At 36.8% G+C, this 27,148-nt stretch overlaps 1 protein-coding gene across 12 annotated transcripts in view; it reads left to right on the top strand.

Annotated features, from left to right (window-relative positions):
* The window catches only part of Srpk79D (Serine-arginine protein kinase at 79D), a 91,499-nt gene that overhangs the window by 43,828 nt on the left and 20,523 nt on the right, over nt 1-27,148 (top strand). For 7 of the 12 annotated variants that reach the window (XM_073985525.1, XM_073985527.1, XM_073985520.1 and 4 more), the window contains 3 exons: nt 10,790-11,011; nt 11,084-11,535; nt 22,942-23,306. In XM_073985525.1, the coding sequence (XP_073841626.1) occupies nt 10,790-11,011; nt 11,084-11,535; nt 22,942-23,306 (1,039 nt within the window). Of the gene's footprint in view, nt 1-10,789; nt 11,012-11,083; nt 11,536-22,941; nt 23,307-23,833; nt 24,347-27,148 lie in introns of all 12 variants that reach the window. The other 5 variants (XM_073985519.1, XM_073985517.1, XM_073985518.1 and 2 more) reach the window with 1 other exon arrangement.

The raw sequence follows: 27,148 nt of genomic DNA, 5'->3' as shown, positions 1-27,148 counted from the left end.
TGTGTGGAAGATGAGAATTTTATCTTCACCCACATTCACTCATTCTAAATCAAATTCTGTGGGAGTTATTTCCTATCTCCTCGTAGTCTAAACCATTTTCCAATGAGGGAACTTGTTGCTTGGGGAAAAAGGACGTATTCTTGATGTTGAATTGTCGGAGAATTTAGTGACTACCAACAAACGCGTCAAATGCAAAAACAAATACCCTCAGCCTTTAGGCTAGAAAGGGTATATATATTTTGGTACAACCAAACATGTGTCTCATCGAAATAACCGTTATAGACCCCAAGTATGTTTGGACGAAATTCGTTTCAGACAATTTGGAGTCGATTTAGCCATGTCTGTCCGTCTGGCTGGTGCGCACGATAACTCTCGAACGGATCAACCGATTCGAACCAAATTTTGGGTATCGTAAACCGATTCGAACCGAATTTTGGGTATCGTAATGTTTTGACCAAACTTAGTTTAAGTTCGAAGATAGGCCACAAAAGTTCAAATTTCACTCCTTCGGGTACTTCCCACACAAAATTCGGGTAAAATGAATTTTAGGGGCACCCCTCGGATCGTTCTGAAATTTTTTTAGTAGGTTGTCCTTGCGGCTCCCTTTATAACGGTACCATTTTTTCTTGCGCAAGTCCATACTTCCCATGATAATGGCCTAAAAGATCCAAGTAACCTTGACGGCTCCAACAAAAATAACAAGTACGGAAGAAAACTCTCCTAGGGAGTTTCTGATTGATCCAAACTTTGCACATCGTATTATTTCATCTAGTGATGTATCAGTTTGTGATGTATCATCTAGTGATGTACTCCGTCCTTCGCGTACCTCCTTTTGAATTTTTCCAAAGGGGCAAGTCCATACTTCCTAAGATAATGGCCCAAAATCTTCAAAAAAAAAAAGCCTGCCTATACCAACTAAATTGAGTAGTATATAAGATAACCCTCGAAGCGAGAAACAATTCCGTCCTTCGGGTACCTCCCACACAAAATTTGGGAAAAGTGTAGTTTAAAAGCTCGTTAGGTCGTTTTGAATTTTTCCAAAGGGGTAAGTCCATACATCCTAAGATAATGGCCCAAAATCTTCAAAAAAAAGCCTGCGTATCCCAACTAAATTGAGTAGTATGTAAGATAACCCTCGATGCAAGAAACTGATTTAGTCCAAACGTTGTACATCGTATTATTTCTCACAGCCTCGAATTATGTCCGAATATCGATCACTGTTTCTGGTACCTCCCATGTAAAGTATAGAAAGGGGACAGATAAAGGACTCGTCTGGGAACGTTTTTAAATTTTTGACAACATGTTTTGTATGTGACCCTGGTTAAAAGGGTACAATTTCATTCGAGGGCAATTCCATACTTCCTGAGACATTGGCCCAAAAACTCAATAAACTTCTATAGGCGTCAGAAGTGTTGTGTTTGATACTATTCTTTGTGTATACAGCTGTGCCGAGACTGTTACTTTCTTAAGTCGCCATCAGACCATCTGCTTTTTCACGTTTATGACATCAGCTGGTCTGTATATTAGTATACCCAAAGTGACAACATACATGTGAAAAAGCAGATGGTCTGATGGCGGCATTATTATTTGTATGGCTATACTTTGAAGTTTTTGAGAGTTCCATTATATGCTAGCATTGGTGGGAAGAATCATAATATAGTTTCCATATTTTCGTACAATTCTTCATTTGTTCGATAGAATTTTCGAATTATTTGAATTGGTAGACGTTATCAAAAGCCTTCGACCGATCAAGTTTCACCATAGCTTTTCCGTTGCACAGTTCTGGTTATATTCTCAACCTTTTGACTAGGGAACAAACGACTTAGTCTCAAGTTTGCGAAAAAGTAAAATTAAATTATCTCTCGGAAGAGTGTATTGAGGTCATAAGAACTGAACTATTGTCATCTAAACTAGCAATCGACTTCAAAGCATTCATAAATATATTGAAAGAATTATTCAAAGCACAGAGAAGGGAGCTATCTGGGTACGGAGCATCTCTAGAAGGCGATTCTCATAAAAAATATATATCATTGATCTCTTTGAGGAGATCTGAGTTATCAACACAGACGTACACAAGTTTATTCTTAGTACGCTCTATATTCACGGGCCTCAAAGTCATCATAACAGTCTGTTTAAGAGACTGCCCGGATGATGTCTGCGAAACAATTGGAATAATAGCCCAGCAAAATAAATTGGAAGTAGTGCAATGTGGACTAGTTCTGTCACTGCATGTTTTGATGCAGTTCAACCGGAGTCCTGAAAAAGACACTCCAGTCCTCACATTTTAACCGCATTTGGATGCAATCCAAAGAATCACATCCACTTGTCACATTCTAAAAACATCCAGATGCAGTTCAGCGGAGTCGTGAAAAAGGCACTCCAACTCCTCACAATTTAACAGCATCCGGATGCAGTCCAAACGGAGTCGTGAAAAAGGCACTCCGTTCGCTACATTTTATTAGCAGTTGTTAGAGATCCCTACATGTACATAAATCAGTTTGTACATCTCTACAGGCAGCGGTATACATTTTACAAAAATAGATAAGCGTGTTAACATTTCCAAACATTTGTTAATACAAACTAAATTATATTTAATTTGTGAACATTTTTCCGGTAACTCACGAGAAGAAAATTTCCGAATGGAGTGCTGTTGGAGTACATGTCGAAAACTTAATTGGTGATGGGAAGACAACCCACCAAAGGGTCAGTTAAAATGCAGTGCCAGAGGGTCAGTTAAAATGCAGTGCCAAAGGGTCAGTTAAAATGCAGTGCCAAAGGGTCAGTTAAAATGCAGTGCAATGGAGTGCCTCTTTCCGTAGTCACGCTCTTGTAAAAATCATGAGTGAAAATGCATAATTTGATGCACTTCCAGATCACTTGTACATATGATTTAACTGCCTCTTTGGAGGCAAACTTTTTGCTGGGAGCTCATAGAACGCTATCAACAGATTTTGCTCGGAATTATTTGATTCGACGGCATTGTAACCCCATTGCGTATGATTGTTATTAATTAGAAAGATTATAATAACAATCATACGCACTGGGGTTGTTGTTGTAACAGTATCTATATTCGTATACTAGAGTTGGGTAATCAAGTTCCTAGTTCCTTGTACTAGTTCCAAAACGTATGAGTAACATCATGAAATGTAACGTGTGATATTAAGTATACGCAGTTTGTGAGCCTTTGGTACAACTCCACCATAATATGAAGTGTATATTAAGTTTGTCATTCCGCTTGTAACTCTTCGAAATAATCATTTGCGACCCTATAAATTATATATATTCTTGATCGGAAAATTCTAAGTCAATTTAGTGATGTCCATGCGTCTGCCCGTCCGTATGTCTGTCCGTCCGTCTGTTGTAATTTTCCGAACGAGTCGAGCTACAAGGCTAAAACTTTGTAAACATGTGCTTTTGGTTTGAACTTAGATCAAGTTCGAAGATGGGCTATATCGGTCCACATTTTGGTATAACCCACATATAACGGTACCGCCCGATTTCAGATATTTCGACGTTTTAAGCCACATTTTCAGACCGAATTGGGTATAATTTTATATTCAGGGTTCCCAGTAATCAAGAAACTTTTGCACCAAAAATTATGGACATAGGTCCACGTTTTCTTATAGCCCCCATATAGCGGTACCGTGCGATTTCTGGTATTTTGAAGTGTTTAGCTACATGTTCTGGCCGAATTAGCTGTAATATTGGCATTTAGGGTTCTAAATGCTTCTCCACCAAAAAACTTCTCCACCAAAAATTATGGTCATAGGTCTACGTTTTGGCACAGGCCCCATGGAGCGGTACCTCCCGATTTGAGATATTTTGACGTTTTTAGCTACACTTTCTGGCCGGATTAGCTATAATTTAGCATTTAGGTTCTCAGTGACCAATAAACTTCTCCACCAGAAATTATGGTTATAGGTCCACGTTTTTTTTATAGACCCTATAAAGCGGTACCGCCCGATTTCCGGTATGTTGAAGTTTTAGCTACATGTTCTGGCCGAATTAGCCCCCAGAATTAGCCTCCAGAATTAGCCCCCATATAGTAGTACCGCCCGATTTCCGGTATTTTGAAGTTTTTAGCTACATTTTCTGGCCGAATTAGCTATAATTTGTCTTTTAGGGTTTCTAGTGGTCAAGTCACGTCTCCACCTAAAATTTTGGTATAGGTACTTTCGCAATAGAAAGAAATAATAATAATTCCAAATAATAATTCCATATTAGCTCAGAGTATTTCATGGTAGATGGTATTAAAAGTTCGGCCCGGCCGAACTTAACGCTTTTAAATTTTTGTAGGTTCGTTTTTATACCCTCCACCATAGTATGGAGGGTATGTTCAGTTTATTTTTCTGTTTGTAACGCCCGACTCTATAAAGTATACATATTCTTGATCAGGATATAGTTCTGGTCGAAAAATGTTCCATCTATGGTGGAGGGTATAGAAAGTTCGGCCCGGCCGAACTTAACTTTTTTTGTTACTTTTTCTGCTTAATCTGGCTATGGGCTAATTTCCAGTCCTAGGAATGTGGATGTTTCGATGAAATGTAACCACAGATCTGCTGGAGTTAATTGAGTAGGTTTGGCAGCAAAATTCAAAATATGTCGTGTGAGACGCGCGGGCCTGCGCCGCATGCTGGGCAGACGTTTTGCTCGGTGTCATATGGGAATATATCCGTATGAATATTATCCGTATTTAAACTTGCTTGATAGGAATGTTGATCTGGGGGTTATCTCTTGGAACGTTGGACCTCTCTTTCTTGATCATTAAGATCCCTGCCGATATGCCTGGGTGGGGTCCTATCCAAATGTGCAAGCACTTAATATATTCAGGCATAGTCTGTAAGGAATACTTTTATAATATTCTTAAGACTGAAATAAATAAATAAAAGTAAAGTAAAAGTAAACGTGAATCGTGCAGAAAGATTTTGCATTTGTTGCCGGAGCAAAAACCCATGAGGCTTTAGTCCTCTCGATCATCAGCATGAGCTCCGCAAACAGCACAGCACGGCAACAGCGCTACAAGCCATCTCTACACAAATTAGTGCAGAACTCATCCAAAGCATGCCGTGCGGTAAACTGTGATCAAAAGCCTTTGATACTATCAAGCACTCCATGCTGTTTGAGGTCATCGAGCAGAAAACCCTTTGGCCAAGTTTGAAACTTTGGATAATCAAATATATGTGTGGACGCAAATTGTATGTAGAATTCAGGAAAAAGAAGTCCAAAACCAGTAGCTCTGTTTCCCTCTACGGTTCTTGTTCCCCTAGGTGGGGTGATATCTCCGCAAGTGCTTAGCCTCTACCTTTTCTGGATTCCATACCTTGTAGATGGCATCGGATATCTTCCCTGATGTCATTTGTGGAAAGCTGAGCTTCTATTTGACTGATCTCGCCACCTTTCCTAAGGAAGGAATATGCAAATAGCCGCTACTAAATTGGAGTCCACTCTGTTCAGCACATGGACTGCAGATATTTGCACTGAACGGAATGTCCTTGTCGATGGCAACAGGATTCCGACCACTAACTACCCCAAAATTGTATGGGTCATTTTCGATAGTACGTTCACATCGACTTTGCAAGTCACTGCTACATATTTGCGACAAACTTATGTAGGAATAAGGTCCACAAGTCTGGGGAGGGCAACCAAAGCCCTACCAACCAACTTTGTTGACCACATATAAAGCGATCTGCGGTAAGCTATGCGTTGTCAGTGTGGTCGATGAATATAAGTGAAACGCTTTGGAAAAATATTCAAACCTGTCAGAAAGCCACTCTGAGAAATGCAGCAGGTTGACTTCTCACATCTTCAGTGGACCATCCACATGAGGAGACAAAAATTCTTCCAGTAGAGCAACACAATGGTATGGTCTCGTTGCAATACGTGCTGGTTGTTACCATGAGAACCATAATAATCTGTATATGGTGGAAAGGACGCCCCCCAAGCACGACAGATAGCTCCTCCATCATCTAGAGGAAGAGAGAGAGAGAGAGACCTCAAGAGAGGACCTCTAGATCAGCGAGCCTAGTCAAACAGGTTTGAAAGCATTCACACAAATGCAGTCCCAGATGCCATAAACAAGTATAGTGTGAATACAATCCTTCATCTATTGCAGCAGAGGTGGGTCTGCTGCCATGACCAACCAGAGTAGTTTTGCCTTAACTAAGCTTAACACTGCAATGATGACTTACAATATTTTTGAACTCTTAATGAGGTCTATACCAAAGGAATTGCGGTACAATACAAGTTATCCTTCATTGCCACCTACCCATTACAAGCTAACATTGTGTTTCTAGCAGCATCAACTAGTTTCATAAAATTTCATATTTTCTTTTTATTATTCCTCTCGTTCTGTTTTTATAAAACATTTCTATTATTATTTATGTGCGTGTGTGTTTGTTTTCAACTCTTTGTGCACTTTATGAAGGGAAAACAATAGCAGTTATTTTTTGTGTTAGAAATTCATGAGGTCATCTTATTTACTGCTTACATACATACTTACAAGAGTATGTACGATATACATGTCCAAAAAGTATACATTAGTAGACTGAAACATGCATCCATGCATGCCCAAGATGTGTGTGTCATGCACACACATACAACTGCAATTGCACATGCACACACAAAATATCGTTGGAAGGACATTTTGTTGGAATTTTAAAATATAAAGAAAAAAATTACAATTTCATTATGTTCGTTTTTTATTTGATTTGTTGCACCATTAAAAATTCTTAAGGTAATATCTATATTTTATGCGTGACAAAGTTTTTTGGAAATTAAAATACAAAATATCAAACGTATATTTTTAATTGATTTATGCATAAACAATGGCTGTGATGGAAGACTTATGTATATTGAAAATTGAGTATTGAAGTTATTGAAGGGTCATAAGACCAATAAATGTGGATCTTCAAATTATGGGTTTTAAACAATAAACGTGTTTTTAAGAATATTTTTTCACGGACCCTCAGGCCAATAAAAGTGAATTTTTTTCAAGGACCCTCAATCAATAAACCTTGATTTTTTAGGAATATTTTTTCAAAGGCCCTCAGAAACATGTTTCTAGAGAATAAGGACTCTTATACCAATAAATTTGGGTTTTTTAAGATTATGTTTTCAAGACTCTCAGACGAATAAAAGTGGTATTTTTAAAGAACATAGTTCAAGGACCTTCAGAAGAATAAAGGTGAATTTTTTTAGAATTTTTTAAAAGACTTTAAAAGACACCAATAAACGAGGATTTTTAGAAGAATAAAACTTACTTACTTAGCTGGCCCATTACAGAACATTTTGTTGCTTCGCACTCTGGAATACCGCGCCTTTTCATCTCATCATCCACTTGTTTGCGCCATATATTCCTTGGCCTGCCAATTCTGCGTGCACCGCCAAGCAGTCCGTATTTAAACGCCTTTTTAGCGGGTTCATCATCGCTCACTCTTATGATATGGCCTAGCCAACGCAATCGCTGCATCTCGATACGTTTAACAATATTGATGTCGTTGTATAGCAGATACAGCTAGTGGTTCATGCGACGTCGATATTGACCGTCAATGCAGATTGGTTCGTAGATCTTTCGAAGAATTTTTCTCTCAAACACACCAAGCATTGCCATGTCTGCTTGCGCAAGTATCCAGGCTTCGGAGCCATACATTAGCAAGGGTAGTATCAGTGTTTTATAGAGCGTTATTTTTGTTTGACGAGATGTGGCCTTGTTTTTAAACTGCTTACTTAAGCCAAAATTGCATATGTTGGCCAACATAATTCTTCTTTTTATTTCACAACTGATGTCGTTTGTTGTGTTTACGGAGGTGCCGAGGTAGACGAAGTCTTTTACTACCTCAATATTATAGGAACCAACTTCGATAGTCGGTCAATGGACGCATTGCGCGTCGACACCATCAACTTGGTCTTCTGACCGTTTACCGCCAGACCCACTTTAGCAGATTCTCCTGCGACCTTCATAAAGGTATCAGTTACTTCTTTTACTGATCGGCCCATGATGTCTATATCATCAGCATAAGCAAGTAACATCTGACTATTGGTGTAGATTGTGCCACTTCTTTTGACGTTTGCCTCTCGTATAACCTTTTCTAGCAGGATGTTGATGAGGTCACACGAAAGGCTGTCTCCTTGTCTGAAACCTCTTTTGGTACCAAAATCTTCGGAGTGGTTTTTTTCCTATTTTAACTGAGGACCTCGTGTCAGTTAAAGTCATTTTACAAAGCCGGATGAGCTTTGCGGGGATACCAAATTCAGACATGGCTTGGAATACCTTTGAACGGGCTGTCGAAGGCTGCTTTATAATCGACAAAAAGTGGTAGGTGTCGATCTGCATCTCTTGGGTCTTCTCCAGGATTTGCCGCAGAGTAAATTTCTGGTCAATGGTGGACTTGCCAGGTCTAAAGCCGCATTGGTATGGTCCAATTATCTCGTTGACCATAGGCTTTAGTCGTTCGCACAATATCCCTGACACGATCTTGTAGGCAATAGGGAGTAGACTTATGCCCCAATAGTTAGAGCATACAGTCTTATCTCCCTTCTTGTGGACGGGGCACATGATACTCAGGTTCCAATCGACGGGTACTCGTTCTTCCTACCAGATGGTGCTAACTAGCTGATGAATACACCTTACGTCCGGTTTTGAACAGCTCGGCTGGTAAGCCATCGGCTCCTGCTGCCGATTTATTGCTGTCTTTAGCTCATCTTGGATGGGCGGTGTAAATTCAATACCATCTTCTGGGATTGGGAATGTGGTATCTTCGTTGTCTTCGCTGCTATTGGATACCAACAGTTTTGAATGTTCTTTCCATATCCTGAGTACACTATCTGTATCAGTTACCAAATTACCTTGCTGGTCTCTACAGGAGGATGTGCCTGTATCAAAGCCATCAGTTTGATGCTTGACTCTTTGGTAGAATTTTCGAACTTCATTTTGACGTTTCTCCTATCTCCTTTTCTTGCTGTATCTCTCTCGTGCGCTACGCGTTGCTACGGAGTGTAAAGTAGGCCTATATGCCGCATTTTTCTCTTCGGTGGCAGCACGCCACTCCTGATCATACCATGGATTCCTTGGTGGAGGTCTCTGGTATCCAAGTATGGATTTTGCGGCTGTTTGCATGGAGTGGCAATGCTTTGCCATTGCGCTGATATTTTATCGGGATGATGAGTGCTTTGATTAAGCAATTGGGGTAGTTGAGTGGAATATGCTGTGGCTATCTGTTGTGATTGCAGCTTACCTAACTGCAATCACAACTAACTTTCGTGTTGTGTCTGTTCGTATTTGGTTTGCTACGTTTAAGCGGGTGCGTACCTTTGCTGCAACAAGGTAGTGGTCCGAATCAATGTTTGCGCCTCGGAACGATCGTACATCCAACACGCTCGATGAATGTCTTCCATCTATCACAACATGATCAATTTGATTTCTTGTTTTCTGATCTGGAGACAGCCAGGTGTCCTTATGAATATCGAGATGATCTGGTACTGCTAACTACCATGTTTTTTGCAGCTGCAAAGTTTATCAGCCTCATAACATTATCAGATGTTTCACTGTGGTGACTGAATTTCCCGACTGTTGGGCCAAAGATATTCTCCTTTCCAATTTTGGCATTAAAATCGTCTAGAATAATTTTAATGTCATGGGCAGGGCAACGGTCATATGTGTCTTCTAAGCGCTCGTAAAATATATCTTTGGTCTGCTCGTCCTTTCCTTCAGTGGGAGCATGAGCGCAAATAAAGCTAATGTTGAAGAATTTAATTAATTATTAATTATTATTAATTATTTGGCTGCCTTCAGCTTTTGCATTATTAAGTAAATAAAAATGAAATGAAATGAATTTAGCTTTTATTCGAATTGCAGCAAGTCTTTCATTCACTGGGGTGAAGCTTGATACCAGATGTTTTAGCCTCCGACTAACTACGAATGCGCAACCAAACTCATGCTTTACGTCATGGCAGCTATAATACGTCTGCCAATGCGAAGACTGCACCTTCTCTATAAAGAGTGCGAACATTCCAGGTGCAGATTCGCAGATCATGGTCCTTAAAACGTTTGCGGGGTTCATCAACTTTAGAGGGGTTTGTTTTTCTTTCTTTCGTTTTTTCATAGTAGGCTGTTTTTCTAGGGGAGGGTTACTAACCCGACGCCCAAACCCAAGTTTTGAACGTTCTTATGGGTGAACGCGCGGCACATGTTAGCTCACTACCTTTAACGGGTGTTAAAGTCAGTTCCCCAGGTGACACCACGGGGAGGTCAGTGTCCACTTTGATGAAAGAGGGACCAAGATAAATCCTGGGCTTTCCCATGTTAAAACCGGTCAGGACTGTTCCTTGGTATCTTCCATCCCCTAAAAACATTCTTTAAAAAAATCCACGTTTATTGGTCTGAGGATGCTTGAAAAATATTCTTAAAAAATCCACGTATATTGGTCTAAGGATGCTTGAAAAATATTCTTTAAAAAATCCACGTTTATTGGTCTGAGGATGCTTGAAAAATATTCTTTAAAAAATCCAAGTTTATTTGCCGGAGGATGCTTGAAAAAAAAATCTTTTAAAAATCCACGTTTATTGGTGTGAGGATGAAAACAAAAATATTCCGTAAAAACAGAGCTCTGACAAATATTTTTTCAAATTAATTGTCGAAGTAGGCTTCGATTTTTGTAGGATTTTTGTTGAGCATGACATTCTATATTTATTATGTTTTGATTTAATTTTTGTTTCAACCTGATTTTCGATATCTTCTTATGCTGTTCGCTTATATGGAAAATAATAAAATTTTCTCTTATTTTGATTTCAGATCTGAACCTCGTGGTACTTTAAGCACCACCGATGAAATATTTCCCGATTCACCCGACAGCAGTTTATATGGGTCGGATGAGGAGCAGGAAGATGCGGCCCAATATTGTCGTGGCGGTTATCATCCGGTGGTTATAGGTGATATATTTGATAATCGGTTTCGAGTTGTGCGTAAACTGGGCTGGGGACACTTTTCCACGGTGTGGCTATGTCGAGATCTCAAGTAAGTTAAAAGAGAAAGTTCGAAATGTTCCAGCCTTAGTATCTGTCTCTTTTGTTTTGTCTTTACTTACAGAGAAGAAAAGTATGTCGCCCTGAAAGTGGTGAAAAGTGCCCCCCATTATATTGAGACTGCAGCTGATGAAATACGCCTCCTCGAGGCTATACGTGATGCTGATCCCTTGGATGTGAAACGTGAACGTATTGTACGTTTGCTCAATCACTTTACGGTGCGCGGCGTGAATGGTGTTCACACATGTTTGGTTTTTGAGGCACTGGGCTGTAGCCTTTATAAGTTAATCGTTAAGAATAACTATCAGGGTTTGGCTTTGGCCCAAGTGCGAAATATTATCAAACAAGTGTTGGAGGGTTTGGATTATTTACACAGTAAATGTAACATTATTCACACGGACATTAAGCCGGAAAATATTTTGCTGGTAATTGATAATGCGGCAGCTATGAATCAACAAATCGATGATGAGATCACCAGTTTACGTATAAAGGGCGTGGATTTTCCAGATTCGTATAGTAAGTAAATAATTTAAAAATATATACCTAGATTTTAGTAGGGTTCACATAACTAGAACCTTTGGTCACTCGGCTTTAGTGAACAGATCGGAAAACTAAGAAAATTTTTTTAACACTGAGTAAAACGGGTTGTCATTTTGTTTGGGTTTGAGGTTGCGTATGAGTGGTATCTGATATTTGTGAGGTCACTCATACGCTTCAGGGACACAAATACTGTAGAGTGAAATTAAAATGGGTCCAACCCTTTATTAGTGTGAGGGTCCTCGAAAAAATTAATTTAAAAAATCCACGTTTATTGGTCTGAGAGCCCTTGAAAAATTTTATTTGAAAAATCCACGTTTATTGGTCTGAGAGCCCTCGAAAAAATTAATTTAAAAAATCCACGTTTATTGGTCTGAGAGCCCTCGAAAAAATTATTTAAAAAATCCACTTTTTTTGTTCTGAGAGCCCTCGAAAAAATTAATTTAAAAAATCCACGTTTATTGGTCTGAGAGCCCTCGAAAAAATTAATTTAAAAAATCCACGTTTATTGGTCTGAGAGCCCTCGAAAAAATTAATTTAAAAAATCCACGTTTATTGGTCTGAGAGCCCTCGAAAAAATTAATTTAAAAAATCCACGTTTATTGGTCTGAGAGCCCTCGAAAAAATTAATTTAAAAAATCCACGTTTATTGGTCTGAGAGCCCTCGAAAAAATTAATTTAAAAAATCCACGTTTATTGGTCTGAGAGCCCTCGAAAAAATTAATTTAAAAAATCCACGTTTATTGGTCTGAGAGCCCTCGAAAAAATTAGTTAAAAAATCCACGTTTATTGTTCTGAGAGCCCTCGAAAAAATTAATTTAAAAAATCCACGTTTTTTAGTCTAGGGGTCCTCGAAAAAAATTAATTTAAAAAATCCACGTTTATTAGTCTGAGGGTCCTCGAAAAAAATTAATTTAAAAAATCCACGTTTATTAGTCTGAGGGTCCTCGAAAAAAATTAATTTAATAAATCCACGTTTATTAGTCTGAGGGTCCTCGAAAAAAATTAATTTAAAAAATCCACGTTTATTAGTCTGAGGGTCCTCGAAAAAAATTAATTTAAAAAATCCACGTTTATTAGTCTGAGGGTCCTCGAAAAAATTAATTTAAAAAATCCACGTTTATTAGTCAGAGGGTGCTCGAAAAAAATTATTTAAAAAACCCACATTTATTAGTCTGAGGGTGCTCGAAAAAAATTATTTAAAAAATCCACGTTTATTAGTCTGAGGGTGCTCGAAAAAAATTATTTAAAAAATCCACATTTATTAGTCAGAGGGTCCTCGAACAAATTTATTTAAAAAATCCACGTTTATTAGTCTGAGGGTGCTCGAAAAAATTATATAAAAAATCCACGTTTATTAGTCTGAGGGTGCTCGAAAAAAATTATTTAAAAAATCCACGTTTATTAGTCTGAGGGTGCTCGAAAAAAAATATTTAAAAAATCCACGTTTATTAGTCTGAGGGTGCTCGAAAAAAATTATTTAAAAAATCCACGTTTATTAGTCAGAGGGTCCTCGAACAAATTTATTTAAAAAATCCACGTTTATTAGTCTGAGGGTGCTCGAAAAAATTATTTAAAAAATCCACGTTTATTAGTCTGAGGGTGCTCGAACAAAATTATTTAAAAAATCCACGTTTATTAGTCTGAGGGTGCTCGAAAAAAATTATTTAAAAAATCCACGTTTATTAGTCTGAGGGTGCTCGAAAAAAATTATTTAAAAAATCCACGTTTATTAGTCTGAGGGTGCTCGAAAAAAATTATTTAAAAAATCCACGTTTATTAGTCTGAGGGTGCTCGAAAAAAATTATTTAAAAAATCCACGTTTATTAGTCTGAGGGTGCTCGAAAAAAATTATTTAAAAAATCCACGTTTATTAGTCTGAGGGTGCTCGAAAAAAATTATTTAAAAAATCCACGTTTATTAGTCTGAGGGTGCTCGAAAAAAATTATTTAAAAAATCCACGTTTATTAGTCTGAGGGTGCTCGAAAAAATTATTTAAAAAATCCACGTTTATTAGTCTGAGGGTGCTCGAAAAAATGTATTTAAAAAATCCACGTTTATTAGTCTGAGGGTGCTCGAAAAAATTTATTTAAAAAATCCACGTTTATTAGTCTGAGGGTGCTCGAAAAAATTTATTTAAAAAATCCACGTTTATTAGTCTGAGGGTGCTCGAAAAAATGTATTTAAAAAATCCACGTTTATTAGTCTGAGGGTGCTCGAAAAAATGTATTTAAAAAATCCACGTTTATTAGTCTGAGGGTGCTCGAAAAAATTTATTTAAAAAATCCACGTTTATTAGTCTGAGGGTGCTCGAAAAAATGTATTTAAAAAATCCACGTTTATTAGTCTGAGGGTGCTCGAAAAAATGTATTTAAAAAATCCACGTTTATTAGTCTGAGGGTGCTCGAAAAAATGTATTTAAAAAATCCACGTTTATTAGTCTGAGGGTGCTCGAAAAAAATTTATTTAAAAAATCCACGTTTATTAGTCTGAGGGTGCTCGAAAAAATTTATTTAAAAAATCCACGTTTATTAGTCTGAGGATGCTCGAAAAAATTTATTTAAAAAATCCACGTTTATTAGTCTGAGGATGCTCGAAAAAATTTATTTAAAAAATCCACGTTTATTAGTCTGAGGGTGCTCGAAAAAATTTATTTAAAAAATCCACGTTTATTAGTCTGAGGGTGCTCGAAAAAATTTATTCAAAAAATCCCCGTTTATTAGTCTGAGGGTGCTCGAAAAAAATTATTTAAAAAATCCACGTTTATTAGTCTGAGGGTGCTCGAAAAAAATTATTTAAAAAATCCACGTTTTCTGGTCTGAGAGCCCTCAAAAAAATGAATTTAAAAAATCCACGTTTATTGGTCTGAGAGCCCTCGAAAAAATTAATTTAAACAAGTAAAAAAGCATTAAGTTCGGCCGGGCCGAACTTTTCATACCCTCCACCATAAAATATTCATTCCTGTCCCCAACTTTAAGTGAGTACGTTAAAATGTCAGATAATGTACATAAAATGCTTCATTCGGGAGGCCCTTTTTTATTGTGCCTATATCTAACTGTTGACAATTTTTGGTGGGCTAGAAATTGGGAGGTACTGTTATATAGGGGTTATAATAAAACATGGGCCTATGTTGAGAGTTTTTGATGGGAGCCTTTAATGTCAAATAACTCCTAATTCGGTTAAAAAATTTAGATAGAATCCTCAAAATATCGAAAATCGGTACATAACGTGGGAACTTCAAATGTCATTAGCAGCTAGTTCGGAGGTATCTGGGCTATACGAAAATATGAACTTAAATGAACCATTTTTGTTGACTTTTAAATTTCAAATTACAGAAAGTTCGTCCAGAAATAAAGCTAAGGTACGGAAAATCGGGAGGTTTGTTTTGGGGCTATACAAAAACATGGACCTACGTTCGGTTAAACATTTTAAGTAAAATCCTCAAAGTACCGAAAATCGGGAAATATCGTTATATTGGGGCTATGTTGAAAATTATTGATGCGTGGTGACCACTACAACCTTCAAATGTCAAATTACAGTTAGTTTTGTTAAAAATTTTAGCTAAAATGGCCAAATTACTGAAAATTGGGAGGTACCGTTACATGAGGGCTATATCCGAACATGGACCTATGTTGACAATTTTTGATGGAGAGGTGTTGTGACCACTAAGAACTTCAAATGTCAAATTACTGCTAGTTCGGTTTAATATTGTAGCTAAAATCATCAAATTACTGAAAATCGGGAGGTACCGTTATATGGGGGCTTTCTTGACAATTTTTAGTGGAGAGGTGTGGTGACCACTAAGAATTTCAAATGTCAAATGTTCAAATTACAGATAATTCGGTTAAAACTTGCTGGTAAAATTCTAAAAATACCTGAAATCGGGGGGTAACGTTATATGGGGGCTATTCCAAAACATGGACCTATGTCCACTAGTTATCTAAGTTTATTGACATTTAAGAACCCTAAATGTCAATTGAAAGCTAAATGGGTCTGAAAATGTAGATAAAAACGTCAAAATGTCGTAAATCAGGGGTACCGTTATATGGGGGCTATACCAACACGTGGACCTAGGTCCACAACTTTTGCTATATAAGTTCAGTTACACTTAAGAACCCTAAATGTCAAATTATAGGTATACCGGTCTGAAAATGTAGATAAAAACGTCAAAATACCGTAAATCGATGGGTACCGTTATATGGGGGCTATACCAAAACGTGGACCTATGTCCATAACTTATGTTATATAAGTTTATTGACATTTAAGAATCCTAAATGTCAAATTATAGCTACATCGGTCTGAAAATGTAGCTAAAAACGTCAAAATACCGCAAATCGGGGGGTACCTTTATATGGGGGCTACACCAAAACGTGGACCTATGTCCACAAGTTATGTTAAATAAGTTTAATGGCACTTAAGAACCCTAAATGTCAAAATATAGCTAAGTCGGTCTGAAAATGTAGCTAAAACCGTCAAAATACCGTAAATCGGGGGGTACCGTTATATGGGGGCTATACCAAAACGTGGACCTATGTCCACAACTTTTGCTATATAAGTTTATTAACACTTAAGAACCCTAAATGTCAAATTATAGCTACATCGGTCTGATAATGTAGCTAAAAACGTCAAAATACCGTATATCGGGGGGGGGACTGTTATATGGGGACTATACCAAAACGTGGACTTATGTTTACAACTTTTGTTGTAAATGTTTATTGATACTTAAAAACCCAAAATGTCAAATTATAGCTAAATCGGTCTAAAAATGTTGCTAAAAACGTCAAAATACCGCAAATCGGTGGGTACCGTTATATGGGGGCTATACCAAAACGTGGACCTATGTCCACAACTTTTGTTATATAAGTTTATGGACACTTAAGAACCCTAAATGCCAAATTATAGCTACATCGGTCTGAAAATGTAGCTAAAAACGTCAAAATACCGTATATCGGGGGGGACTGTTATATGGGGACTATACCAAAACGTGGACCTATGTACACAAGTTTGATTATAGATGTTTATTGACACTTAAGAACCCTAAATGTCAAGTTATAGCCAAATCGGTCTGAAAATGTAGCTAAAACCGTCAAAATACCGTAAATCGGGGGGTACCGTTATATGGGGGCTATACCAAAACGTGGACCCATGTCCACAACTTCTTATATATAAGTTTATTAACGCTTAAGAACCCTAAATGTCAAATTATATCTACATCGGTCTGATAATGTAGCTAAAAACGTCAAAATACCGTATATCGGGGGGTACCGTTATATGGGGGCTATACCAAAACGTGGATCTATGTCCACAACTTTTGTTATATAAGTTTATTAATACTTAAGAACCCTAAATGTTAAATTATAGCTAAATCGGTCTAAAAATGTTGCTAAAAACGTCAAAATACCGCAAATCGGGGGGTACCGTTATATGGGGGCTATACCAAAACGTGGACCTATGTCCACAAGTTTTGTTATATCTGTTTATTGATACTTAAGAACCCTAAATGTCAAATTATAGCCAAATCGGTCTGAAAATGTAGCTAAAAACGTCAAAATACCGTAAATCGGGGGGTACCGTTATATGGGGGCTATACCAAAACGTGGACCGATATAGCCCATCATCGAACTTGACCTGCCTGCAAACAAAAGACGCATTTTCCCAAAATTTCAGCGTCCTATCTCCATTTTTGTGGATGCTAGAGTGATTACCACAGACGGACGGACGGACGGACGGACGGACGGACGTGCTCAGATCGACTTAGAATTTTACCCTGATCAAGAATATATATACTTTATAGGGTCGCAAATGAGTATTTCAATGCGTTACAAACGGAAAAACAAACTTAATATACCCTCCATACTATGCACGATGGGGCCAATAGCAGGTTTTCGAGGCAAAAAGTCAATTTTTGAAGTGAACAATTTGAAAAAAATAATAACGGATTTCGATTGCCAACACTCTGAATCACTAAAAATAAAAAAATAAATCAATCTGGTAACATCACATAGCGACATACTGATGTGGCAATGGTGACATATTTTTTTTATGCATCATTTTCCGACATTCATTATAAATAAGTACTGAAAGCATTTTAGGCGCCAAAAAGAACATTTCAACATTTTTATATTTTTTAAACATGGAAAGCTCTTCAATGGGTATGTAAAATAAGATAGTGTTAACTAATAATAAAAATGTTATGTGTGGTAAATGTATTTTTGAGTTAAGATGTTATGTCTTTTTTGCAGTATTTTGCTTTGTTATCCATGTGTTCTCTGGAGTATAACTTTTGAGATCTAGGTAGATCTAGGATATTATATATATGTGGTGAAAGGTATTAATGCGTACTATCATTTTGTGAAAAAATTAGCTGCGCCTATCTGCGCCTTTTCATAAAAATCTGATTTCAGGTGTCGTAATACTTAAAAATATGGACATATTTATGTTTTGGTTGGCGAATAATCGGAAACCCATTAATGTTACCAATTGGATTTCGGAAAAATTTAATAGACGTATATAATAATAATAATATATAATTTCAAAGATATCGCAAACTTTGGCTTTTGTGGCGGAATCTTAGCCGATTTTTACTAAATTTGGAACCTTTTTTTATTAACTTATAACAAACCACAGACAAAACCATGAAATTTGAACATATGTATATAGGGGAGCTATTTCTATATCTGAACCGATTTCAATATAACTTGACAAACTTATTTGTAGTCCGAATTCCGTAACATTTTCCAAATGTTATTGTTATTTGATGGAATTTGCATGCTTGGTCAATAATTTTCCTGAAATCGGGCGAACATATATATGGGAGCTATATCCAATTATGAACCGATTTCAATATGATTTGCCAAAAATGTTTCTAGACCAAAATCCGTCACACATTTCAAATTTCATCAAGATTGGACATACATAGCGGGATTGGTGCACCAAATACCTAAAATCGGGCGAAAGTATATATGGGAGCAATATCAAAATCTGAACCGATTTCAATATAACTTGGCAAACTTATTTGTAGTCATAATTCCGTGGTATTTTCCAAATCGCATAAAAATAGGGCAGAATTTGCGTGTTTGGTCCATCAATTGCTTAAAATCGGGCGAACATATATACGGCAGCTATATGTATATATGAACCGATATGAACCAAATTTGGCATATTAGTTTCTAAGCCCATTATAAACATATGTACAAAATTTGGAAGGTCTAGCTTGCCCCAGTGATTTGTTGCCTCGAAAACCTGTCATTGGCCCCATCGTGCTATGGTGGAGGGTATAAAAATCCACGTTTATTGGTCTGATAGCCCTCGAAAAAATAATTTAAAAAATCCACGTTTATTGGTCTGAGTGCCCTCGAAAAAATTAATTTAAAAAATCCTCGTTTATCGGTCTGAGAGCCCTCGAAAAAATTAATTTAAAAAATCCACGTTTATTGGTCTGAGAGCCCTCGAAAAAAAATTAATTTAAAAAATCCACGTTTATTGGTCTGAGAGCCCTCGAAAAAATTTATTTAAAAAATCCACGTTTATTAGTCTAGAGGTCCCCGAAAAAATTTATTTAAAGATCTAGGTTTATTAGTCTGGGGGTCCTCGAAAAAATTTATTTAAAAAATCCACGTTTATTAGTCTAGAGGTCCCCGAAAAAATTTATTTAAAGATCTAGGTTTATTAGTCTGGGGGTCCTCGAAAAAATTTATTTAAAAAATCCACGTTTATTAGTCTGAGAGCCCTTAAAAAAAATTAATTTAAAAAATCCACGTTTATTGGTCTGAGAGCCCTCGAAAAAATTAATTTAAAAAATCCACGTTTATTGGTCTGAGAGCCCTCGAAAAAATTTATTTAAAAAATCCACGATTATTAGTCTGAGGATGCTCGAAAAAATTTATTTAAAAAATCCACGTTTATTAGTCTGAGAGCCCTTAAAAAAAATTAATTTAAAAAATCCACGTTTATTGGTCTGAGAGCCCTCGAAAAAATTAATTTAAAAAATCCACGTTTATTGGTCTGAGAGCCCTCGAAAAAATTAATTTAAAAAATCCACGGTTATTGGTCTGAGAGCCCTCGAAAAAATTAATTTAAAAAATTCACGTTTATTGGTCTGAGAGCCCTCGAAAAAATTAATTTAAAAAATCCACGGTTATTGGTCTGAGAGCCCTCGAAAAAATTTATTTAAAAAATCCACGTTTATTAGTCTGAGGGTGCTCGAAAAAAATTATTTAAAAAATTCACGTTTATTGGTCTGAGAGCCCTCGAAAAAATTAATTTAAAAAATCCACGTTTATTGGTCTGAGAGCCCTCGAAAAAATTAATTTAAAAAATCCACGTTTATTAGTCTGAGGGTGCTCGAAAAAATTTATTTAAAAAATCCACGTTTATTAGTCTGAGGGTGCTCGAAAAAAATTATTTAAAAAATTCACGTTTATTGGTCTGAGAGCCCTCGAAAAAATTAATTTAAAAAATCCACGCTTATTGGTCTGAGAGCCCTCGAAAAACTTAATTTAAAAAATCCACGTTTATTGGTCTGAGAGCCCTCGAAAAAATTAATTTAAAAACTCCACGTTTATTGGTCTGAGAGCCCTCGAAAAAATTAAGTTAAAAAATCCATGTTTAGTGGTCTGAGAGCCCTCGAAAAAATTAATTTAAAAACTCCACGTTTATTGGTCTGAGAGCCCTCGAAAAAATTAAGTTAAAAAATCCATGTTTAGTGGTCTGAGAGCCCTCGAAAAAATTAATTTAAAAACTCCACGTTTATTGGTCTGAGAGCCCTCGAAAAAAATAATTTCAAAAATCCATGTTTAGTGGTCTGAGAGCCCTCGAAAAAATTAATTTAAAAAATCCACGTTTATTGGTCTGAGAGCCCTCGAAAAAAATAATTTCAAAAATCCATGTTTAGTGGTCTGAGAGCCCTCGAAAAAATTAATTTAAAAACTCCACGTTTATTGGTCTGAGAGCCCTCGAAAAAATTAATTAAAAAATCCACGTTTATCGGTCTGAGAGCCCTCGAAAAAATTAATTTAAAAAAATCCACGTTTATTGGTCTGAGAGCCCTCGAAAAAATTAATTTAAAAAATCCACGTTTATTGGTCTGAGAGCCCTCGAAAAAATTAATTTAAAAACTCCACGTTTATTGGTCTGAGAGCCCTCGAAAAAATTAATTTAAAAAATCCACGTTTATTGGTCTGAGAGCCCTCGAAAAAATTAATTTAAAAAATCCACGTTTATTGGTCTGAGAGCCCTCGAAAAAATTAATTTAAAAAATCCACGTTTATTGGTCTGAGAGCCCTCGAAAAAATTAATTTAAAAAATCCACGTTTATTGGTCTGAGAGCCCTCGAAAAAATTAATTTAAAAAATCCACGTTTATTGGTCTGAGAGCCCTCGAAAAAATTAATTTAAAAAATCCACGTTTATTGGTCTGAGAGCCCTCGAAAAAATTAATTTAAAAAATCTACGTTTATTGGTCTGAGAGCCCTCGAAAAAATTAATTAAAAAATCCACGTTTATTGGTCTGAGAGCCCTCGAAAAAATTAATTAAAAAATCCACGTTTATTGGTCTGAGAGCCCTCGAAAAAATTAATTTAAAAAATCCACGTTTATTGGTCTGAGAGCCCTCGAAAAAATTAATTTAAAAAATCCACGTTTATTGGTCTGAGAGCCCTCGAAAAAATTAATTTAAAAAAATCCACGTTTATTGGTCTGAGAGCCCTCGAAAAAATTAATTTAAAAAAATCCACGTTTATTGGTCTGAGAGCCCTCGAAAAAATTAATTTAAAAAATCCACGTTTATTGGTCTGAGAGCCCTCGAAAAAATTAATTTAAAAAATCCACGTTTATTGGTCTGAGAGCCCTCGAAAAAATTAATTTAAAAAATCCACGTTTATTGGTCTGAGAGCCCTCGAAAAAATTAATTTAAAAAATCCACGTTTATTGGTCTGAGAGCCCTCGAAAAAATTAATTTAAAAAATCCACGTTTATTGGTCTGAGAGCCCTCGAAAAAATTAATTTAAAAAATCCACGTTTATTGGTCTGAGAGCCCTCGAAAAAATTAATTTAAAAAATCCACGTTTATTGGTCTGAGAGCCCTCGAAAAAATTAATTTAAAAAATCCACGTTTATTGGTCTGAGAGCCCTCGAAAAAATTAATTTAAAAAATCCACGTTTATTGGTCTGAGAGCCCTCGAAAAAATTAATTTAAAAAATCCACGTTAATTGGTCTGAGAGCCCTCGAAAAAATTAATTAAAAAATCCACGTTTATCGGTCTGAGAGCCCTCGAAAAAATTAATTTAAAAAAATCCACGTTTATTGGTCTGAGAGCCCTCGAAAAAATTAATTTAAAAAATCCACGTTTATTGGTCTGAGAGCCCTCGAAAAAATTAATTTAAAAAATCCACGTTTATTGGTCTGAGAGCCCTCGAAAAAATTAATTTAAAAAATCCACGTTTATTGGTCTGAGAGCCCTCGAAAAAATTAATTTAAAAAATCCACGTTTATTGGTCTGAGAGCCCTCGAAAAAATTAATTTAAAAAGTCCACGTTTATTGGTCTGAGAGCCCTCGAAAAAATTAATTTAAAAAATCCACGTTTATTGGTCTGAGAGCCCTCGAAAAAATTAATTTAAAAAATCCACGTTTATTGGTCTGAGAGCCCTCGAAAAAATTAATTTAAAAAATCCACGTTTATTGGTCTGAGAGCCCTCGAAAAAATTAATTTAAAAAATCCACGTTTATTGGTCTGAGAGCCCTCGAAAAAATTAATTTAAAAAATCCACGTTTATTGGTCTGAGAGCCCTCGAAAAATTAATTTAAAAAATCCACGTTTATTGGTCTGAGAGCCCTCGAAAAATTAATTTAAAAAGTCCACGTTTATTGGTCTGAGAGCCCTCGAAAAATTAATTTAAAAAATCCACGTTTATTGGTCTGAGAGCCCTCGAAAAAATTAATTTAAAAAATCCACGTTTATTAGTCTGAGGGTGCTCGAAAAAATTTATTTAAAAAATTCACGTTTATTGGTCTGAGAGCCCTCGAAAAAATTAATTTAAAAAATCCACGTTTATTGGTCTGAGAGCCCTCGAAAAAATTAATTTAAAAAATCCACGTTTATTGGTCTGAGAGCCCTCGAAAAAATTTATTTAATAAATCAACGTTTATTAGTCTGAGGGTCATCGAAAAAATTTATGTAAAAAATCCACGTTTATTGGTCTGAGAGCCCTCGAAAACATTAATTTAAAAAATCCACTTTTAATAGTCCGAGGTTCCTCGAAAAAAATTATTTAAAAAATCCACGTTTATTGGTCTGAAAAAAAAATATTCTTTAAAGTAAAATAATATTTGTTCTATGTTTAATTTCTTCTAATTTCCTTTTCTCTCCTTTTTTTCTCCAATTCCAGTAAGTTCGATAGAAAAACAAACGAAAACCCGAGCCAAATGGCCATTACAGAACATCGAAATGAATGCAGCCAATGTAACCAATACAAATACAGCTAATAACTCTGCCTCATCGACACCATTGCCACCGCCATTGGGTGTGGCGGGTAACAATTTGAGTGGTGATAAAGAGGATACCTCCTCGATTGCTTCGAAGTATTCAAGCCTAATGGGTGATAGTATAGATGGTGGTAGTAGCACAGGAGGAGGAGGAGGCGGCGTTGGAGGAGTAGGCAATGGCGGTGGTGCCAATACAAATGCCACCAATTCATCAACCACAGGAAATATCAACAATCGTTATAGAGCTGAAAAGAAAATCACTGCCAAGGTAAGTGCCATGGAAATAATTTACAAAATATTAAAACGCAATACAAGTGAGTTGAGCAGAAAAAGAAGAAGAGGGAGTTTTTGTGCACCAAATTTTCCCCCACCCAACTTTTTCTCTCACTAACCAAACAAATTTTGTAATATATTTTAAATATAAAAATACCAAACACCAAAAAGCTTGTTTGTTGTCAGATTTGTAATGAGTTTTTTTCGAATTCATTTTGTTTTTCTTTGATTTTTGGATTTATTTTGAATATGATTTTTTTTTTAATTTTTTTCTTAAAAAATATTTTTTAATGTAAAATTTGCACCCCACACCCTAATATATACACAAACAAAATGAATATAAAAATATTATTTTATCATATTATATTTAAATCTTAAAAATTACACAATTTATCACACAAAAACAAATTGATTTTGTAAATTTTATAAAAAAAAATCTAAAAAATACACCCCTAACTGACCTTTCATCACAAATTCGCCTATAACGCACAAAACAAATATGAATTTGAAACAAAATTAAAGAGCGATGACGTAGAATCCACTGATGTTATGACAGCGAATGATATGGCAAAGGACCAAAGTGCTTGTAGTTATGCTGAAGATGAAAAACCCAAACAAAGCCCTCAACTCAATGATTCCCTCCTTATGGCATCGACGGCGGCCTCTAATGAAGAGCACAAATCCCCGGTGTTGTTGGCACAAACAACAAATGAGACCTTAACAACACCAACAATAAACTCCCCACCCACTAGCAATACCAATAGCAACAACAATAACACCACAACAACAACCACCACCACCTCCACCAACCCAATTAATCTAAGTGAACAAATATTGCCGGTAATGGTCAATAAACCACCAACTAACCTAAGCACAAGCACAATAGCAACAGCAACTGCAACAACTACAACAGCCACAATATCCCAACAACAATCATCAGCTATTTCTACAACTACTGCTGCTGGCACTTCGGCAGCAGCAGCAGTAATAACTACAACAGCAATTAATGATGCATCAACATCATCGATATTAAAGGTAAACCAAAAACAAAACAAAAAGAAAAACAACAACAAAAAAGTTGCACTACATTCCATTATCAACTCCCCGCCCCCTCTTTTGGTCTTTCAAACGCTTCACATCATCAACATCAAACATTTCTCTTCATCAAATGCCACAATGACCTAAACGGAATCGCAGGCTTTAACTACTGTCATTTTCATGTCCTTCCCTTTCATGCTTTTTTTATCTATAACTCATCTGTCTTCCATTGCCTCCCCCATATCTATTCACTTACCGGTATATCACCGTTTTTAACTACAATACCTCTCAATCTCACGCTCTTACCCATTTCCCTCCCATCTCTTTGACATTCATTGTATGCCCTCTCATAACTGTGTTTTTTTGTTACTTTAACTGCGTAATGGGTGTATAAAGTAAAATAAATCCCATTGATATGTGTGTGACCCAGTAACTGACCACTTCATATATTACCTCTTTCCCTCTTCTATCTTTCATCTATCACCCATTAGTAACAGGTTTCCATCCATTACCATCACCGACCAACCGACCAGTCAACCCATTATCATTACAATTTCCATGATTATCTCTGCAGTTATATTCTTCTCTTTTGTTGTTGTTGCTGCCTTTTTTCACATTCGCTATCACAATCACCACTACTACAACAACAACTACATCTTTGGTCTAGTCAAACAAATAAAAGCATCAACAAACATTATTAACTTTTAGAACAAAAACAACAACATCAAAAAAAACTATAGTTGAGTACATCCTCTCGAAAAGAATTTGTGTTTGCGTCCACTTGTCGATGTTCTCTCGTGTATAGCCAGTTAGATATGTGGGTGTAATTTTGTAGGGTACAGTGTGGATTATTAGAATATGAGCAAAAAACATCTAAAACGTAAGGGATTATAGGAGCACCCTTTCTTTCAGAAAGGGACTATAGGAGCAGCCTTTCCTTCAGAACCTTTCAGAAAGGGACTATAGGAGCACCCTTTCTTTCAGAAAGGGACTATAGGAGCACCCTTTCTTTCAGAAAGGGACTATAGGAGCATCCTTTCTTTCAGAAAGGGACTATAGGAGCACCCTTTCTTTCAGAAAGGGACTATAGGAGCACCCTTTCTTTCAGACAGAGACTATTGGAGCACCCCTTCTTTCAAAAAGGGACTATTGGAGCACCCTTTCCTTCAGAAAGGGACTATAGGAGCACCCTTTCTTTCAGAAAGCGACTATAGGAGCACCCTTTCTTTCAGAAAGGGACTATTGGAGCACCCGTTCTATCAGAAAAGGACTATAGGAGCACTCTTTCTTTCAGAAAGCTACTATAGGAGCACCCTTTCTTTCAGAAAGGGACTATAGAAACACCCTTTCCTTTAGAAAGGGACTAGAGGAGCACCCGTTCTATCAGAAAAGGACTATAGGAGCACCCTTTCTTTCAGAAAGCTACTAGAGGAGCAACCTTTCTTTCAGAAAAGGACTATTGGAGCACCCTTTCCTTCAGAAAGGGACTATAGGAGCACCCTTTCTTTCAAAAAGCGACTATAGGAGCACCCTTTCATTCAGAAAAGGGCTATAGGAGCATCTTTCTTTCAGAAAGGGACTAGAGGAGCACCCGTTCTATCAGAAAAGGACTATAGGAGCACCCGTTCTATCAGAAAATGACTATAGGAGAACCCGTTCTAGCAGAAAAGGACTATAGGAGCACCCTTTCTTTCAGAAAGCTACTAGAGGAGCACCCTTTTTTCAGAAAGCTACTAGAGGAGCACCCTTTTTTCAGAAAGCTACTAGAGGAGCACCCTTTCATTCAGAAAGGGACTATAGAAGCACCCTTTCTTTCAGAAAGGGACTATAGAAGCACCCTTTCTTTCAGAAAGAGACTATAGAAGCACCCTTTCTTTCAGAAAGGGACTATAGAAGCACCCTTTCTTTCAGAAAGGGACTATAGAAGCACCCTTTCTTTCAGAAAGGGACTATAGAAGCACCCTTTCTTTCAGAAAGGGACTATAGAAGCACCCTTTCTTTCAGAAAGGGACTATAGAAGCACCCTTTCTTTCAGAAAGGGACTATAGAAGCACCCTTTTTTCAGAAAGGGACTATAGAAGCACCCTTTTTTCAGAAAGGGACTATAGAAGCACCCTTTCTTTCAGAAAGGGACTATAGAAGCACCCTTTCTTTCAGAAAGGGACTATAGAAGCACCCTTTCTTTCAGAAAGGGACTATAGAAGCACCCTTTCTTTCAGAAAGGGACTATAGAAGCACCCTTTCTTTCAGAAAGGGACTATAGAAGCACCCTTTCTTTCAGAAAGGGACTATAGAAGCACCCTTTCTTTCAGAAAGGGACTATAGAAGCACCCTTTCTTTCAGAAAGGGACTATAGAAGCACCCTTTCTTTCAGAAAGGGACTATAGAAGCACCCTTTCTTTCAGAAAGGGACTATAGAAGCACCCTTTCTTTCAGAAAGGGACTATAGAAGCACCCTTTCTTTCAGAAAGGGACTATAGAAGCACCCTTTCTTTCAGAAAGGGACTATAGAAGCACCCTTTCTTTCAGAAAGGGACTATAGAAGCACCCTTTCTTTCAGAAAGGGACTATAGAAGCACCCTTTCTTTCAGAAAGGGACTATAGAAGCACCCTTTCTTTCAGAAAGGGACTATAGAAGCACCCTTTCTTTCAGAAAGGGACTATAGAAGCACCCTTTCTTTCAGAAAGGGACTATAGAAGCACCCTTTCTTTCAGAAAGGGACTATAGAAGCACCCTTTCTTTCAGAAAGGGACTATAGAAGCACCCTTTCTTTCAGAAAGGGACTATAGAAGCACCCT

The sequence above is a fragment of the Musca autumnalis genome, unplaced genomic scaffold (genome assembly GCF_047663935.1).
Source record: "Musca autumnalis isolate F117 unplaced genomic scaffold, ASM4766393v1 scaffold_4, whole genome shotgun sequence".
Taxonomy (NCBI): Eukaryota; Metazoa; Arthropoda; class Insecta; order Diptera; family Muscidae; genus Musca; species Musca autumnalis.
This window is presented reverse-complemented; position numbering and strand designations above follow the sequence as displayed.